Consider the following 15390-nt stretch of genomic DNA (forward strand, 5'->3'; position numbering starts at 1 on the left):
TGCTTTGCATATTACGAGTGGTAAAGGTTGCGGTTTAATAAATGCAATTATTTAATGACCCTGTGATTGACCACACTTCTCTGAATAAAACACACATTTTAAAATGAGTCGGAGCGTAGTCTTGCAAAACAAAATGCTTCTGATGAAGGTCACCCGTATCAAAGACTATTTTGTCTTTGCGGCCAGGAAGCGCGGGCGGGCTTGTTTCGACCTCGCCGAAATCAATCATAGCACTAATGAGATACACAAATATAAATAACTGGCTATTAACTGGGAGCAATCAGACGTGAAGACGAAAAATGGATAAATACACGGCAGCAACCTGTTGGAACTAATTCCTTCAGGAGGAAGGGGGTGGAGGTTTACTGTAATAATGTTTACCTTTATTAATCACTGTTATCAGCATTGCCTGCACCCCTAAAAGTGGATAATACTGTTTTGAAACAATGGGATTATATAGTAATACGGCATAATCTGGAATTTAGTTTATGGTGCTTCGAGAACAATTAAAGCAATATTAAGGAATCATTGGGTTATTTGCCCCTCCCCTCGTACTATTGCTATATTAACCATTTTTAAAGAAACCATTTTATTTTACTTCTAGGTTGTGAATGAGCGGCCCAAAAAATCTGGTATACTCATGACGTCAGAATTTGAAATTTGGAACTGCAGGGTATATCAGGCCATAGGGGATTCTCCCATTTAATGTACTGTAGCAAAGATGTTCACTGCATATTGTAGCTCCAATCAAGTTCTCTGTAAGAATTCCTACAAACAGCATGTGATGCGTCGGGCTGGCCAATATGAGAGCCATGGGATTAGGAGCTGAGCCCATTCATTGGCCATTAGTGTTCCTAGAACCAAGTCACTGTCTGCTCAGTGAAGCGCAATCAATGCATTACGTTGAGCTGCGTGGTTTCTATCAAGAATTGTTTGTCTGCTGAGAGGTGACGTTTGGACAACGGATTGATAAAACAAAAAGGCTCAGCTGTCGGGTTGTGTGAGGAGGATTAGAACAACAAAGCAACGTGGGCATTGAGTCATTGATTGATGGATGAACAAGTTTGGTCCCTTGTGCATTTTGTACTGAGTCTGTCATTCTTCATCTAGTGGTTTTGTCTCTTTTGGTCATTTCATAATTATGAATTTAAATGGCTGCCAGATATGAACTACCCTGCACATTTATTCTAAAATTAGTTAGCCATGAAGTATAATACTCTCGAGGTACTTATATTTGTTAATGAATCAATTTTGAAGGCATCGTTGACTCATTGAAGAGCTGCTCACCTCATATTGAGAATTACCATCCGCTGTAAATCCATATTTCAAGTAGGTCTTTGGGCATTGTCTGCGAAATGTGTTTTATTCTGGAGCCTCTAGACGAGGCTCTTGTGTTGATTCCTCATTGGGCCTTTTCCCCATTTCAAAGAAACATTTCAAATACGTGTTTATTTTACAAGCTTGTGCATTTAATACAAATGTTACGCAACCGAGGCAACTTGGCATGCGTTAAAATTAGGTCACAGACGGATGTAAAGGAGAGGATTCGGTCATCTTTCAAAACAAAATATTTTTCGGCCTCGGCTCATAAAAAAAAAAAAAAAAAAAAATCTATTTTCTCTCTTATTAATCCTGGTATTCTGCAAATGTTGAATCAAAGGCAGCTGATCAGAGCTGACAAAGCACAAAGAGGTCTGTGATTAATTGAAATGAATGTCTCATAGCCATCGTGCTGTGCTTTGTGGATCACCGAGTGAACAGCATGAGATTGGCGAGCCCACAGAGAACCAATGGGTATATCTTGGCATGAGTCAAGCCTCCTCAGACCACAGTTCGATCTTGCCGATTGAACCAGGACAGCAAATAGATCACCTCCTGCCATCCTAAAATGGCCAGGCTCGTGATTGGGGAGGAAAGGGAGTCGTGAGTGAGGGTTAATGAATACGGGCCGCATTGATCCACTTCCACCGGGCTCCTTTCTTCTCCTTGCATGCACCGCTTCTCTAGCGGCAGGCCAAATGCTGCTCCAGCATTTTGCTGCGAGCGACCACGCACAACACAGACTCCCGGATGGTCAGCGAGACATCGAATAGAAGCTAAGGGAGGACAGCGGCTTATACTGGCCACCAATTACGTAGATCAGACAGTGAATTGCTGCATTGATGAAACACCAACTCACAGTAATTAATGTTGTTTAGCGGTTTGGCAATGTGATTGTCGGAGCTGACTTCAACGTTGCAGCACAGTTCGTCCTGATCATTGGTGCTTATTGCTCTATAGCACATGCGTCTGCCCCCATCACTGCCGGGTCAGCGAGCACGGCCGCTCTCAGCATTGTAAGCTAAATCATTTCACAAAGAATATTTCGGGCCTGTCATCAAAATTTGTGGTGGAGTCTGTAAAAGTTACTTGAGTGTGTAAAATTATGGAGCAATTCTTGAAAGAGCAGCAAACCGCTCAAGCGTGACTGAGAATGACTGATAGCTGTAGTCTATTGTAGCATAATGTGAACGTCTTATAGGGGAGTGAGACAATTCCATTTAACTTTGGTTGAGATGTAGAAATGGTTGCTGTCTCATTTTCATACTTATGGACTGTTTTGTTACCCGTAGATGAATTTCTTCATTTGACATTTATGTTTTTTGAGTATGTGGAAATGTGGAAGGATGACAACCAGCTCAGGGAGAACAGGCTAACTCCAGACAGAAAATTTGTAGTTATAACATTATCAAATGCCAGAGAGCCATTCAGATTTTGACCGTACTGTTCTTCAAAGTCTGGCTCATTTAAACGATACCGCCTCAGACAAAGATTTTTTTTGCTGATGTCTTGGCAGCTACTTGCACAGGAAAGATCTGCTGTTGTTATTTCCTTGTGTGTGAATCAGACTATGTAGCCAACCAGAGCTGGCAGCGTTGTTGGATTCACATTTCAAGAGTCTCCACCTGGAACCAACTCCAAAAATGATTGCAAGATCTGCTTGTGTTGGTAAGGTTAGGTCTGACGTCTTGATGGAAAGTGATGATCATCTAAAATCTTATAGAAAGTCTTAACAGAAGAGTAAGGGAAATAAATCCATATTTTCTCCCATCCAATACTGGTGCAGCTTTAGTAAGGCAACATGTTGGCTGTGAATGAGCAACCTGGACAACTTTATGCCGCATGTGGCTTTACACTAACGAATGTCTAGCCTCCGCCCTCGTTTCTTCCCGGTGTAATATTGACCCCAAGCATCTAAAGAAGGAAGGCGAGCAGAGCCAGCGTGAAGCTCGGTTTGACATCAATGTTCCACAGTAAATCTTTTTCTGTGCCAATTCTGAAGCACAAACGCTGACCTCCACATTTCCATGTATCAAGGAAGTGGACACGGTAGTTCTACTTTTATGCAATCAATTACTTGGAGTAATAACAGTGATTTATGAGTCATTTTCTTCAGTGGAACAAAAAAAAAAAAGTTGGCAAATCCTTTTGTCACTCACTGGACAATTGCACAAGCCAATATAATAGAAAGCGGTTAAAAAAAGAACTTGTGATGGATCAAAAATGTTGCTTTTATATACCTGCGAATGTGGCAAAAAAATTCTAAATTTGACATGAATTAAAAACTCCACAGGCAGGATTGCCAACTCCAGCCAACACAGCCTCAAGTTCAAGCAACCAATCATCAGCACGCCCTCTCAAACGTTCCGGGGAGTTCCACCAGGGTAGATGGGGAAGTTGGTTCAAATTGGTTCCTGCGTGATTCATGCAGGTGGTCAAAAAACAGAAGGCTGGTTATTCCAGCTGTAATCATGTAACTTTAAATGGCAGTGCCTAGCCTGTTGAGCAACGTCATGTGGGACTCAGCCAATACCCATCACATGACCACCTGTGGGGGAGGTTGTCATTCATTTTAACTTGTGGGAGCAGGAAATATTGAAATAGCAAACAATGTTTACCTTATCATAGATGTGTGGTTGTGTAAGCCATTTCTACTTCACAGTAGACACATTGGACTTGAAATAATCTCATATTGGATATTCTTTCTTTTACTTCTCTTCCTCCGTATTGTTACGTAAATTTACAGTAACATTAGCTCTTGTAGCAAAATGGCCACCCCCAAATTCTGCCACGTGGTGAAAAATGTGTGTTATCACATATGCTCAGTTAAAAAAAAAAAGAAATACAGTGAGACCACAAAAGATGACGATATGGCGAGGCACAACAGTATTTGCTTTTAGGAAATGCGATTGGGAACGCCTGCTTTCCAATGTCAAGAGATATTTCACCGCTGTCATTCGCCGATAATTGAAAGCACACAGAATATTAGTTGGAGCGATAACCCACCAAACTTGCTGTAATGGCTTTTTGAGGCACAGCGCAAATTTGTTTGAATTATTAATCTCGCTGAATTGACACACCCTCACGCATAATGCAATGTCAGACTACAAAGTAATTCCATAAAACTGATTTAATAGATACTGTATCAATTTCCAGCACGGCATAACTCTTTGCCTGATCCCATTTCACACGTTCTAAGGAAGAAATGGTCTCCAGCTGTGTCTGCTCATCTCTCTCCAACAGTTCAACGATGGATCCGTGACTGATAGCCAAAAGGGAGAGTGACAAAGAACAATACTGCAGTAAACAGTAGACAGAGGGGGGTGGAGGGGAGCCATAGGCACAGCAGGCGGGAAAAGTCATATATTCAGTGTGCTAACTGACCTTTCCATGCTCATGCCCCCTGTAATAAAATTAGCACTGCAGTTACAACCGTGGGCCATCAATCAATTATGAAGCCAAACCCGCCTTCACCCCTTTAACTAACAGTTATCTCTTTCCCAGTACGTCACCTGCTGTCAAACTGCCCCGCCGCCCTCACATGGAAAATATTTAAATCCTCTTCAAGACCGTATTTGTTACCTCCAATGACACTGTTTTTTGGCACAGTCTTTTTTCATCTGTCAATCATCTTTTTTTGTTTTGTACCCCTCTAAAAGTTGTTCTTTGATTTGTTAAACAAATATTGAATTCCCTTTGTTGCTCACATAATTGTATTTCCCATGAATAATGTCAAGCAACATAGGGTGGTTCGCTATTGTTTTTTTCATTATTCAAAAGCATCGTCTCATTGTGTTGCAGGGATAAAAGAAAACTGGAGAGGATTTTTTATTTTTTTTTATTTTTAATGACTATACCCACCTTATTATTCTTGGTCACTGAGGCTTTACATCTTTCCTGATTTGGAACATGTTTGGAACATCAACTCAGTTTTACTGTAGAAATGTTTTATTGCAGTGCCTATAGTTCATACTTGATTGGATAGCCTGTTGTTATGGCTGCCACCATTGTATTCCAAAGCAAATTTTACACGTCTTTTTGTACTTATATTGATCATCCAAAAAATATCTCATTGCTTCTTTTATGGATTGTGCCTGAGATTTTTCTTGTCTTCTGCCTATTGTTGTGATCTAATGTTTACAGACATCTCTTCTCGTGATAGAATGAATGTAAGTGCAGCAATGTTGTAGTGTCCAAAACAAATTTCCCTCAGGGATCATAAATATCCTCCTATCCTGTGTACACTAGCTGTGAACCGAAGACAGCTTGGCATATATAGCAGTAGCATCTACATTGACTACTTTAACATAAATGCAATCCAATACGGGAACTGAGCCAAAAATGTAATAAAAGTGCTCAGTTATGATTGACAGATAGTATTTAATTTAACATTTTTTTATTATTGTGGTTGTTTACAACTGTCCTGCATCATATTAGGAAGTGTTATATACTCACCGTGTGTGTGTGTGTGTGCGTGTGTGTGTGTGTGTGTGTGCGTGTGTGTGTGTGTGTGTGTGTGTGTATATATATATATATATATATATATATATATATATATATATATATACATATATATACATATATATATATAGTAATCTATAAAATGAGTCTTTTCAATTATACCTATAAATTATAAACATACACATATTGGGAATATGCCCATTTAGTAAATTTAGTCATTTTGATACTATGCACATTAATCATTGTCTTTTAAGGTGACACTGAACATTTCACTTTAAACTACTTACAAGTGGCGTCGAGCAGCCCCACACTGACTTGTTAGCTGGTTAACAACTGAGCACAAGATTAGCAAGCAGAGTGACATGGCTTCAGGCAGTTGTAAGGATCAGAAGTGACACATGTAACGTTTCTATACAGCAGTTACATTGAGCACCTTTTTTTGTTTAATATATATTATTGGATTGTACATTCCCGAAACTACAACATCAAACTGATGAATTTAGTGTTATAGTAACAGTCGATTATGAATAAAATTGGTTTGTTTGAGCTTCCTACGGATTTTAGAATTTTAGAACTGCAAACCCCACCCGTTAATGTTACTCATACGAATAATTACTCGAGCAAATGTTTTGAAAAAATTATCAACTCTGGGCTGTGATAAATTAGTACTGATGCCATATGAACCTCCCATATAGTCCAATGAGGAGAAAGAGCAGAAATCGCCCAATACCGTAAGTATTTATATCATTGCCATCAATCAAGTTCTAATTAAAACTGGAAGTGGCTGGGTTACATTTATAATGATGGCCATGTGTGGCATTGAGCCAAATTCCCAGTAGCAAAAAAAAAAAAGTGGTCCATGTGTGTGTGTATGGTCATTAAACAGAGGCTCCTTCATCTCCTGCATTGAAATGACGCTTATAATCTCACTGGTGACTTTTACTCCTGAATCCCTCATTGTGCCTTTCCATCTACATACAGACGTCCTCATAATTCAAAGTATAATTCATTTTATGGTCGACTCTACAAGATCATTTCACTTCCAGTGCTTAACAAATGTGTTAGAATCTTCATCCAGCCACCCATTTCCAGGAGCACACCACAGCTGACTTTATGTGAGAACTGGGGTACACCCCAGACTGGTCGCTAGTCCATCACAGAGCACATTGAGACAAACAACCCTTCACATTCACACCTCTGGACTGGTTTCCAGAAATGTATTAGAACTACTGTCATAAAATCGGCGAGAGACCATCCAGCATCATGAGGTGCTTTATTGCACTCTCAATTTATGACATTTTGTGTGTCTAGCCATTTATTTTCTAGAACTATTGTCCTCAGATTGACCTTGCATTCCGCAGTGTTCACTAGTCAATCTCCCATCCAGACAAATTATCTACCTATTTTAACCAATCGAAACAGCTCTCATTATTTCCTTTAAATTCAGCATGGAGCCACGCGAACTACAAGGCATGAAGATGCAGGCGTGCAATAAAATTCAACTGCAAGATTGCCACTTGTCTAGTGGTGGCTAGATGCCTGTCTACAAAAATAGTGCCTCAGCGTGTTCAACCCAAAGGAGGGCCTGAGCCCATATTAATACCAAAGTTTCTTTGACTGTGAGTCAGTTCTAGGTCCACCAGGTCAGTGAGAGGAAATTAAACTTAATTTGCTGCTTTTTACTGTGTGGCGATGTTAGCATGTGATCGGGGAATGTGATCGTTCACGACACAGTTTATAGTAAATTTCACGTACAGTATAACATCAATAATAATATACAAACATCAGAACTAAAACTGGGATTAAAGTGATTCTAGAATCATAAAAATATGATTTGGATAATTACGTAAATGTAGTATATCCATTTAAGGATCTAAACCTTACATTTTGTTCCTAAAGTATTTGTATTTCGCCAAGGTTCATGTCGTCCCCTTCAGCCCCATCTTTCGCCCTCGTTTCACTCTTAATTCTGTCTCTTTTCACTCGCCGTGTCTCTCTCATCTTTGGAAGAGATAACAGTGTGCTTTCATCTTCCTTCTCCCCATAGAGAAGACTGCCCAACAGAGCCAGAGCAGCCGAGTCAGCATTTCTGTGCCTCTGTGATGTCACGGACCCCCCTCCGCCCCACCTCAACCTCGACCCAACGCCGGCACATGGTGTACATACACAGACACACCCGTTGCATTAAAAATAAGAATAAATACTTTACAAGGGAGGGGGTTATACATGAGCCCGGCGAGAGGAAGTGGGAAAACACTGGTTCACTGCTGCAGAAAGACGCCTATCGACCCAGAGTTCAACCTTTTCCTCTACATTGGGAAGATTGTTTTTTTTCCAATACCGGTTTGAAAGGAGTTGGTGGAGGGGGAGGAGCTTGGAACAGGTAAGTGGAGGAGGGAAGAAAGACATGTAAGGATTGGGGTACGTGAAGGGAACGCGGGGTGGTTGAATGTGTTAACACACTGGAAGACTGCATCAAACCAATGCACTGCTCTGAGACAGCCTGAGCAGCTGAGAGGAGTGCGTCAGCAGTACATTCACGTTCCCACTGAAGGACAAAGGGAGGGGGGCACAAATCTTAGTTGCCTGCAACACACATGGAGGTGGAGGGGAAAAAAGGAGAAGGATTGGATCATAAACAAGAAGAGAAAACTGGGATCGGGATGCCGCTGCCGCCTGCTTGTGTGTGACGGTGGGCTGCCTTGTAGAGAGCTTGCTTGCCACCTCCTTCTCTCCATCTCCCTCCCTTATTCTCTTTTGCGCACTCTATCTTCCCCTTGCTCGTGATCTCTCACTCTCTCTCTCCCTCTCTCCCTCTCACTGTTCCAGTCAGGCTACTGCAGCAGTCCACCAGCCAGCCAGCCGCACACATGGCCAACTAACACAACTTCCTACCTCAGCCAGCCTCGGAGGAGGAAAACTATCAACTAAGCAAGGCGACCGCAGGAGACAAGCTAAAAGAAGGACCGACTAGTGCAGGGACGAGTCCTCAATTGCCGTTTACGGATACGGAGCCGACTTTGTCACACATCTATCCTCTCTCTCTTTTTTTTTTGCTCTTGAGGACAAGGAGCGCTCCCTCTCGCTTTCTCGCTCACTCTTCAACAGCCTTTTGCCAAGGTCTGGCAGTGCAGCGCATACTCATTCTACAGCCGACACCACTCCACCTCCATCCCCCTTGCACACCACCACCACCACCCCCTCCCCGAGGAGGAATAGACGGATTACTGCTAAGTGTGCACACGGCAGCCTGCAGCTGCTCTGACCGGGCCAGCCCGATTCTCGGAGGAAGCAAGAGAAGCGCAGAGGAAAAGGAAAAGAAGAAGAGAGGACGAGAATGAGGGGGATGATTGTGCCTGGAGTTCTTCAGCCTTTTTCTGTCTCTCAGTTTCTGTCACAACAGGGCTAATCACCAGCCAAGGAGCCCTTGGCAAAGTCACACCGAGGGAGGTCTTGCCACCAAACAAGGCGACCAGCATGAAACAGGAGACGGCTGGACTATGATTTATTCAATTTGATATATATATATTTTTTATCACTTTTTGTCTCCTCTTTCAACCCAACAAAATTCACCATGGATCAGTTTTACGTCTGAAAGACTTGGGGCCAGGATCTGGGGCAACGGAGATTTAAGTACCTGGCAAGCCTTTTTGGCCTTACCTGTATCCCATTGCTCAGTCCTCACGACCAGGAGCCATTTTGTACCCTCAGCCAATCAAGGCAAACCAAAACGACAAAATCCTGCCACACTGACCCATGGACAGACGTTAGAAATCGATGAGACGAAAACGATTTCCAAACTAATGAGGTAAGTCAAGTTATTGCTCTTATGGAAGCTTATTTAGATGTTTTCCTTCTTTGGCCCTTGTCCTAATCTCTCTTCACCTATCTCTCTTCTTTCTGCTTCTGGCGCATTCAATTTCGATGCAGCGTCTTCCTGCTCTGTCGATGGAACTCGGGAGCCTCAATTTGCTCCAGCCAGGCTAGGGTGTTGCATCCTCTGGTGTGTGCCATCTCCCCCCACCATGCAGAATAATGTGCCCTCCACATCATGAGTCCTTTGGGCCAGGTTAGTGTGCAGCTTACCTGGAACACAGCCCTGCTTGCCGTGCTCTCCCTCATGGTGCCTGCTCTCAGTATGTGCCAGTCCAGCAGCCCAGCCCTGGGCTCAGCCAGCTCGCAGAACTGCCCAGGCATGTGCTCTTGCACCAACCAGCTCAGCAAGGTGGTGTGCACCCGCAGAGGCCTGGTTCGGGTTCCTTCTAACATCCCAGCCAACACCAGGTACCTTAACCTGATGGAAAACAGCATAGAGACCATACAGGCTGACACCTTCAGGCACCTGCATCACTTGGAGGTGCTGCAGTTGGGCAGGAATGCGATCAGGCAGATTGAAGTGGGGGCCTTCAATGGCCTGACCAGTCTTAACACTTTGGCGCTGTTTGACAATAGGCTGACGGTGATACCCAGTGGAGCTTTTGAGTACTTGTCAAAGCTAAGAGAATTGTGGTTGAGGAACAATCCCATCGAGAGCATCCCATCCTACGCCTTCAATCGCGTCCCCTCTTTAATGAGGTTAGATCTCGGAGAACTGAGAAAGTTGGAGTACATCTCAGACGGGGCGTTTGAGGGTCTTCAGAACCTCAAATACCTCAATTTGGGGATGTGCCACCTAAGGGAATTCCCCAATCTCTCACCCCTCGTCGGTTTGGAGGAGCTTGAAATATCAGAGAATGTTTTCCCTGAACTTAAACCCGTTGCCTTCCACGGGCTCAAGAATTTACGTAAACTGTGGATTATGAACTCCGGCATCACCACCATTGAGAGGAATGCGTTTGATGACATCACAGCTTTGGTGGAGTTGAACTTGGCTCATAATAATTTGTCATCTCTCCCCCATAACCTCTTCACACCTCTGCAGTACTTAGTGGAGCTCCATCTGCACCACAACCCTTGGAAATGTGACTGCGATGTCGTGTGGCTCTCCTGGTGGCTCAGAGAGTACATTCCCACCAATTCCACCTGCTGTGGACGCTGCCATATCCCCAGCCACATGAAAGGGAGATACCTGGTGGAAGTGGACCAGACCACGTTTCAGTGTTCGGCGCCATTCATACTCGACGCTCCGAGAGACCTAAATATCTCGGCGGCGAGGGTGGCAGAACTCAAGTGTCGCACAGCTGCCATGAGCTCTGTTAGATGGCTTCTCCCCAGCGGGACAGTACTGACACATGGTTCGATTCACCCACGGATATCTGTCCTTAACGACGGGACCCTCAACTTCTCCAATGTTCTGCCATCAGACACAGGGGTCTATACTTGCATGGTGAGCAACATGGCAGGGAATTCAAACGCCTCGGCTTACCTAAATGTCAGTAATGCCGAACTCAATACATCAAATCTGTCCTATTTTACTACCGTGACCGTGGAGGTATTAGAGCCAACGGTGGAGGAAACCCCCAAACCCAAACCAACCGTCCCTGCCTCGCCTTCAGTCTTCAAACCTGTCTTCATTTCCACCCCTACTGTGCTGTTCCAAAACACGCAAACTCCAAGACAGGTGTCAATCCCCACTGCCAGACTTCCCAGCGGGCCTGTTGCTAGCCTGGATGAGATCATGAAAACCACCAAGATCATCATTGGCTGTTTTGTGGCTGTGACCTTGTTGGCAGCAGCCATGTTAATAGCATTCTATAAGTTGCGTAAACGGCATCAACAAAGGAGCACAGTGGCCGCGGCCAGGACCATAGAGATCATACAAATGGAGGAGGAAGTCCCTCCAGTTCCACCCTCTTCTGGATCTAGCGGCTCGGAGGAGACTGGTTTGGTATTGCCTACCTTAGTGGAACACAACAGCAACGCCTTTAAGCCTGGCTATGTGTCGTCCTCTCGTCAAGGGGCCTACGCGGCCCATTGGACCCAGAACAACACTCTGCACCGTTCAGCCAGACAGCATCACAGCCACATCAGCACCATAGCAGATCCATATATCATTAAGACTACTCATGAAAAAGAGAAGGTTCAAGAGACCCAAATTTGAATAATGTTCCTCCTGGGTTCGTCTCTGACTCTGCCCCAACCTTTTGTCCATGTTGTAGAATGCACAAAGAAAAAAACATGGTCCTTTTTTTTGTACAGAAGTGCAAAGCAGAGATACTTCTTGTTTCTTGTACATGCCTATACATAAGTATATCACTGAAAAGAATACAAATCTATATATCTATATACGTTCATGAGACTATCAGGAAGTGGTGAGATATGCAGATTCTATTAGAAAAGAAAGAAATTTGACACTATTTTCTAAGAACAGGTGACCTCTGCTTAAGGAATGCTTTTAGTCAATGAGAGCGACACTCGATAGTGCAGAAATGGGACAATATTTAAGATGCAGTAAAAGATGAGTCTTTGTGTGGTTGCTGATAACAGCCTCATAGAAACTTCATTTTTCTTGTGCCAAACACGATATGCAATAAATCGGTATTCCCCAACAAAGTGGGGTGGGGGGTATAAAAGTCAAATGTGTCTAAATTTGAGCATTTGTGTATGGATAGCGATGCGATGGCACAGATGGAGCGAGTGCTGTTCAGAAGCCGAGAGACAAATGCTTTTTGGACTGCAGTACATTTTCTGCAGCTCAGATTTAAACCTGTGTTTGCTGATGTCATGCTTTGACCATTGTTTTTTTTAAATCTAAACGTGTTAAATGTGTGTGCACATCAAATGATCCGGCAAGCAGACTAATAGCAGTTGTTGCAAATACTTAGTTCTGTTTCTGGTTTGCATTCTGTTGTGTTGTTTCTCTCCCTTTTACGTTTTGCTTCTTAATGGCTTGTGTAGTGTTTAGGGCTAATTTACTAATGCATTACAGCAGTTGCCTGACTTGTCTCTGCAAGGGCTCATTCTGATGCTAATTTTTCGGCGGAACTGACATGCGGTGCAATGATACAGGGCTTCGCGCCCCATTCTGGCTTTGGAAAAGGTTTAAAAAAAAAAAAAAAAAAGAAACAAATGGATCGACTTTGAACACAATGAATGTTTGTCTGCTATCCGGGGCTTTTTCCATGGACTACATTGACTTTGTTTTACCTGTTTGATTTGAGGAACACTATTTTTATGGAGAGACAAAAAGAGTCTATGAAAAAAATAAAACCTATTGGTTTGTATTTCTTCAAACGGAAACACATTCATCTCATGTCTTTTGTGTGTGTGTGATTTGTTTAATCGTAAAAAGCGGGTGTCGGATTGTAAATCAACCCCCAAACCTCCCATTTTACTCTCCTATGCATTTACTTGGTGTCTGCATGAATGGGTCTTTAAGTAAGTGGTGTACAATGCTGCGTTATACCCCACAGTGGGGCTTTATGCAGGTCCGATACGCTGTTGGTCTTTGATACCACCACTCATGAAACGTTGATCGTTTTTCACTAAGTGAGCAGAGGAAAACAAAAATACATGTATCCCACAGTTGTACAGTTTGGGGGTTTCATTTCCTTTTATCTCCAGGTTCCACTGTCATCTTGTGTCTTTTCCACAAAATGTTTCATCTGTTTTAGAGTGAGAGCTAAATCCAAAGCTTGCAATGGGAAGTAAACTTATTATTATTTTGTTATGAATGTACAAATCATTAGATATAGTTGGTACTGCAGACTCTATTTAAAACCCGCAGACAGCTAATTGTTTGTATAACGCTGTACACGCAAAGAAAACGACAACACAAAAAATCATCTCGCTGAGGCTATTTGCAGAAATTAAAGTCTGAGCCCTGTGACAATTATACAGCATGGTGAGTTGGCAGGAACAGCAAGGCTCCACTCAACTGCTCCAGGGTGGGGGTTCTTTCGCTAATCACAGAGGTTAGCCATCGTCGTTTTTGTGCAAAAGCAGCATTCACATTTTGTTCCTTGACCTTGCTCATAATCAGCATGGTCTAATTGAGATTTTAATGAGAAGTTACAAATATAAACAAGAAAGGTATTATTTTCTTAATGTATCTATTTAGTGTTTGTGTGAGAGTGAGAAACTCCAAAGATATCAGAATCATGGCAAACAGGTGATGCTTATGTTCGCAACAGTGTTATTTATTTATTTAAAGTCCCAATGATCGTCACACACACATCTGGGTGTGGTGAAATTTGTCCTCTGCATTTAACCCATCCCCGTGTGATTTTGATCCATCCCCTGGGGGAGAGGGGAGCAGTGAGCAGCAGCAGTGCCGCGCTCGGGAATCATTTGGTGATCTAACCCCCCAATTTCATCCCTTCATGCTGAGTGCCAAGCAGGGAGGAAATGGGTCCCATTTTTATAGTCTTTGGTATGACCCAGTCGGGGGTTGAACCCACAACTTTCCAGTCTCAGGGCAGACACTCTACCACTAGTCCACTGAGCTGGTCAAATATTTTGGGTCAAACTGGGATTCGAACATGGTTCGCTGGGGTGAGAGTCCAGAGCACTAACCACTCCACTATGGAACCCGCATTTATTTATTTAGACATGGATCCATTTTACAAGAGTCATTTTTAAATGTTAATGCAGGAAAAAAGTATTTGATGGCTGAGGCATTAAGCATAAAAGGGTGACATTAAGCATAAAAGGGCGATTCAAAATGAGAAAACGTTGAAATAATTATACTTCAGTCATTTTGTACAAACAAAAACATGAATTAACAGTGCTTATTTTTAATGTTACAAAAATGCATCAACATGTATCTTTCGTTAACAAAAAAAAAGGGTAATTTTCTACCCCTACATATAAACAATAAGGTGCCGTACATTTTTTTTGTATCAAAAAATTTGACTTTGACATTTTTGACCTAATGGCAAAAATTTATTGACAGAATGATGCTCAGCATGTTATCGTGCTGCCTCACTGTTCTGAGTTTGAATCTCAACTTTGGCCCATCTTTGTGTATGCTCTCCCTCTGATTGTGTGGTCTTTCTCTGGGTATTGCAACCTCTTCCCACATATCGATAACATGCACGTTAGCTTGATTGAATAATCTAAATTGTCCCGATGTGAAGGTCGTTATGTGCCCTGTGATTGGCTAGTGACCAGTAGGGTGGCTGGCGTTTGGTCTTTCACGTACTTCTAACATGCAAAAATGGTTTTACTTATTTCAGCACATTCATTTAGTGCAAAATCTAACTAAATTCTCCAGGGAACAGATGCTATTAATAGGTGTGACTATACATCTGGTTCAGCAAAAACTGGGACGGTAATTATGTAATAGTCTGGCGTATAGATTGAATGGGTGCAGGTTATGTCAGGATGAAACATGGCTTGTTAGTTAAGTGTTTTCTGGAAGCACAGCAGAGTGTCAATGAGTAGGAAGACCTGTTTGTGTAAAGATGAGAGGAAAAACACCTGATATGATTGCATGTATGAGCATCGCATATTTTTTTCCACACAAATCAGCAAAAATCAAAGCACAACGTTGCCTTGAGATAAGAGTTTAATTCATTCCATGAGCACGCTTGTGAATCAAAACCAGAAATAATACTTGTGTTTCAAAGATGATAAAGAATATACGACTGAGGGTTGTTAAATCGTCTGTCTACATGCACGAATGCACCGTTTGTGTTACCATATTACCACCAGGATGCAATTCATTAG

At 42.6% G+C, this 15390-nt stretch overlaps 1 protein-coding gene across 1 annotated transcript; it reads left to right on the plus strand.

The window, feature by feature from the left end:
• Window positions 1–8279: 8279 nt before the first annotated feature.
• lrrc4.2 (leucine rich repeat containing 4.2) lies at window positions 8280–12960 on the plus strand. Its single transcript, XM_049723287.2, has 2 exons — window positions 8280–9589; window positions 9712–12960. Exon 2 carries the CDS (start codon window positions 9833–9835, stop codon window positions 11819–11821), a length of 1989 nt encoding a protein of 662 aa, XP_049579244.1. The 5' UTR covers window positions 8280–9589; window positions 9712–9832; the 3' UTR covers window positions 11822–12960.
• Window positions 12961–15390: the final 2430 nt, after the last annotated feature.

This window comes from Syngnathus scovelli, chromosome 6 (genome assembly GCF_024217435.2).
Source record: "Syngnathus scovelli strain Florida chromosome 6, RoL_Ssco_1.2, whole genome shotgun sequence".
In the NCBI taxonomy this organism is placed as follows: domain Eukaryota; kingdom Metazoa; phylum Chordata; class Actinopteri; order Syngnathiformes; family Syngnathidae; genus Syngnathus; species Syngnathus scovelli.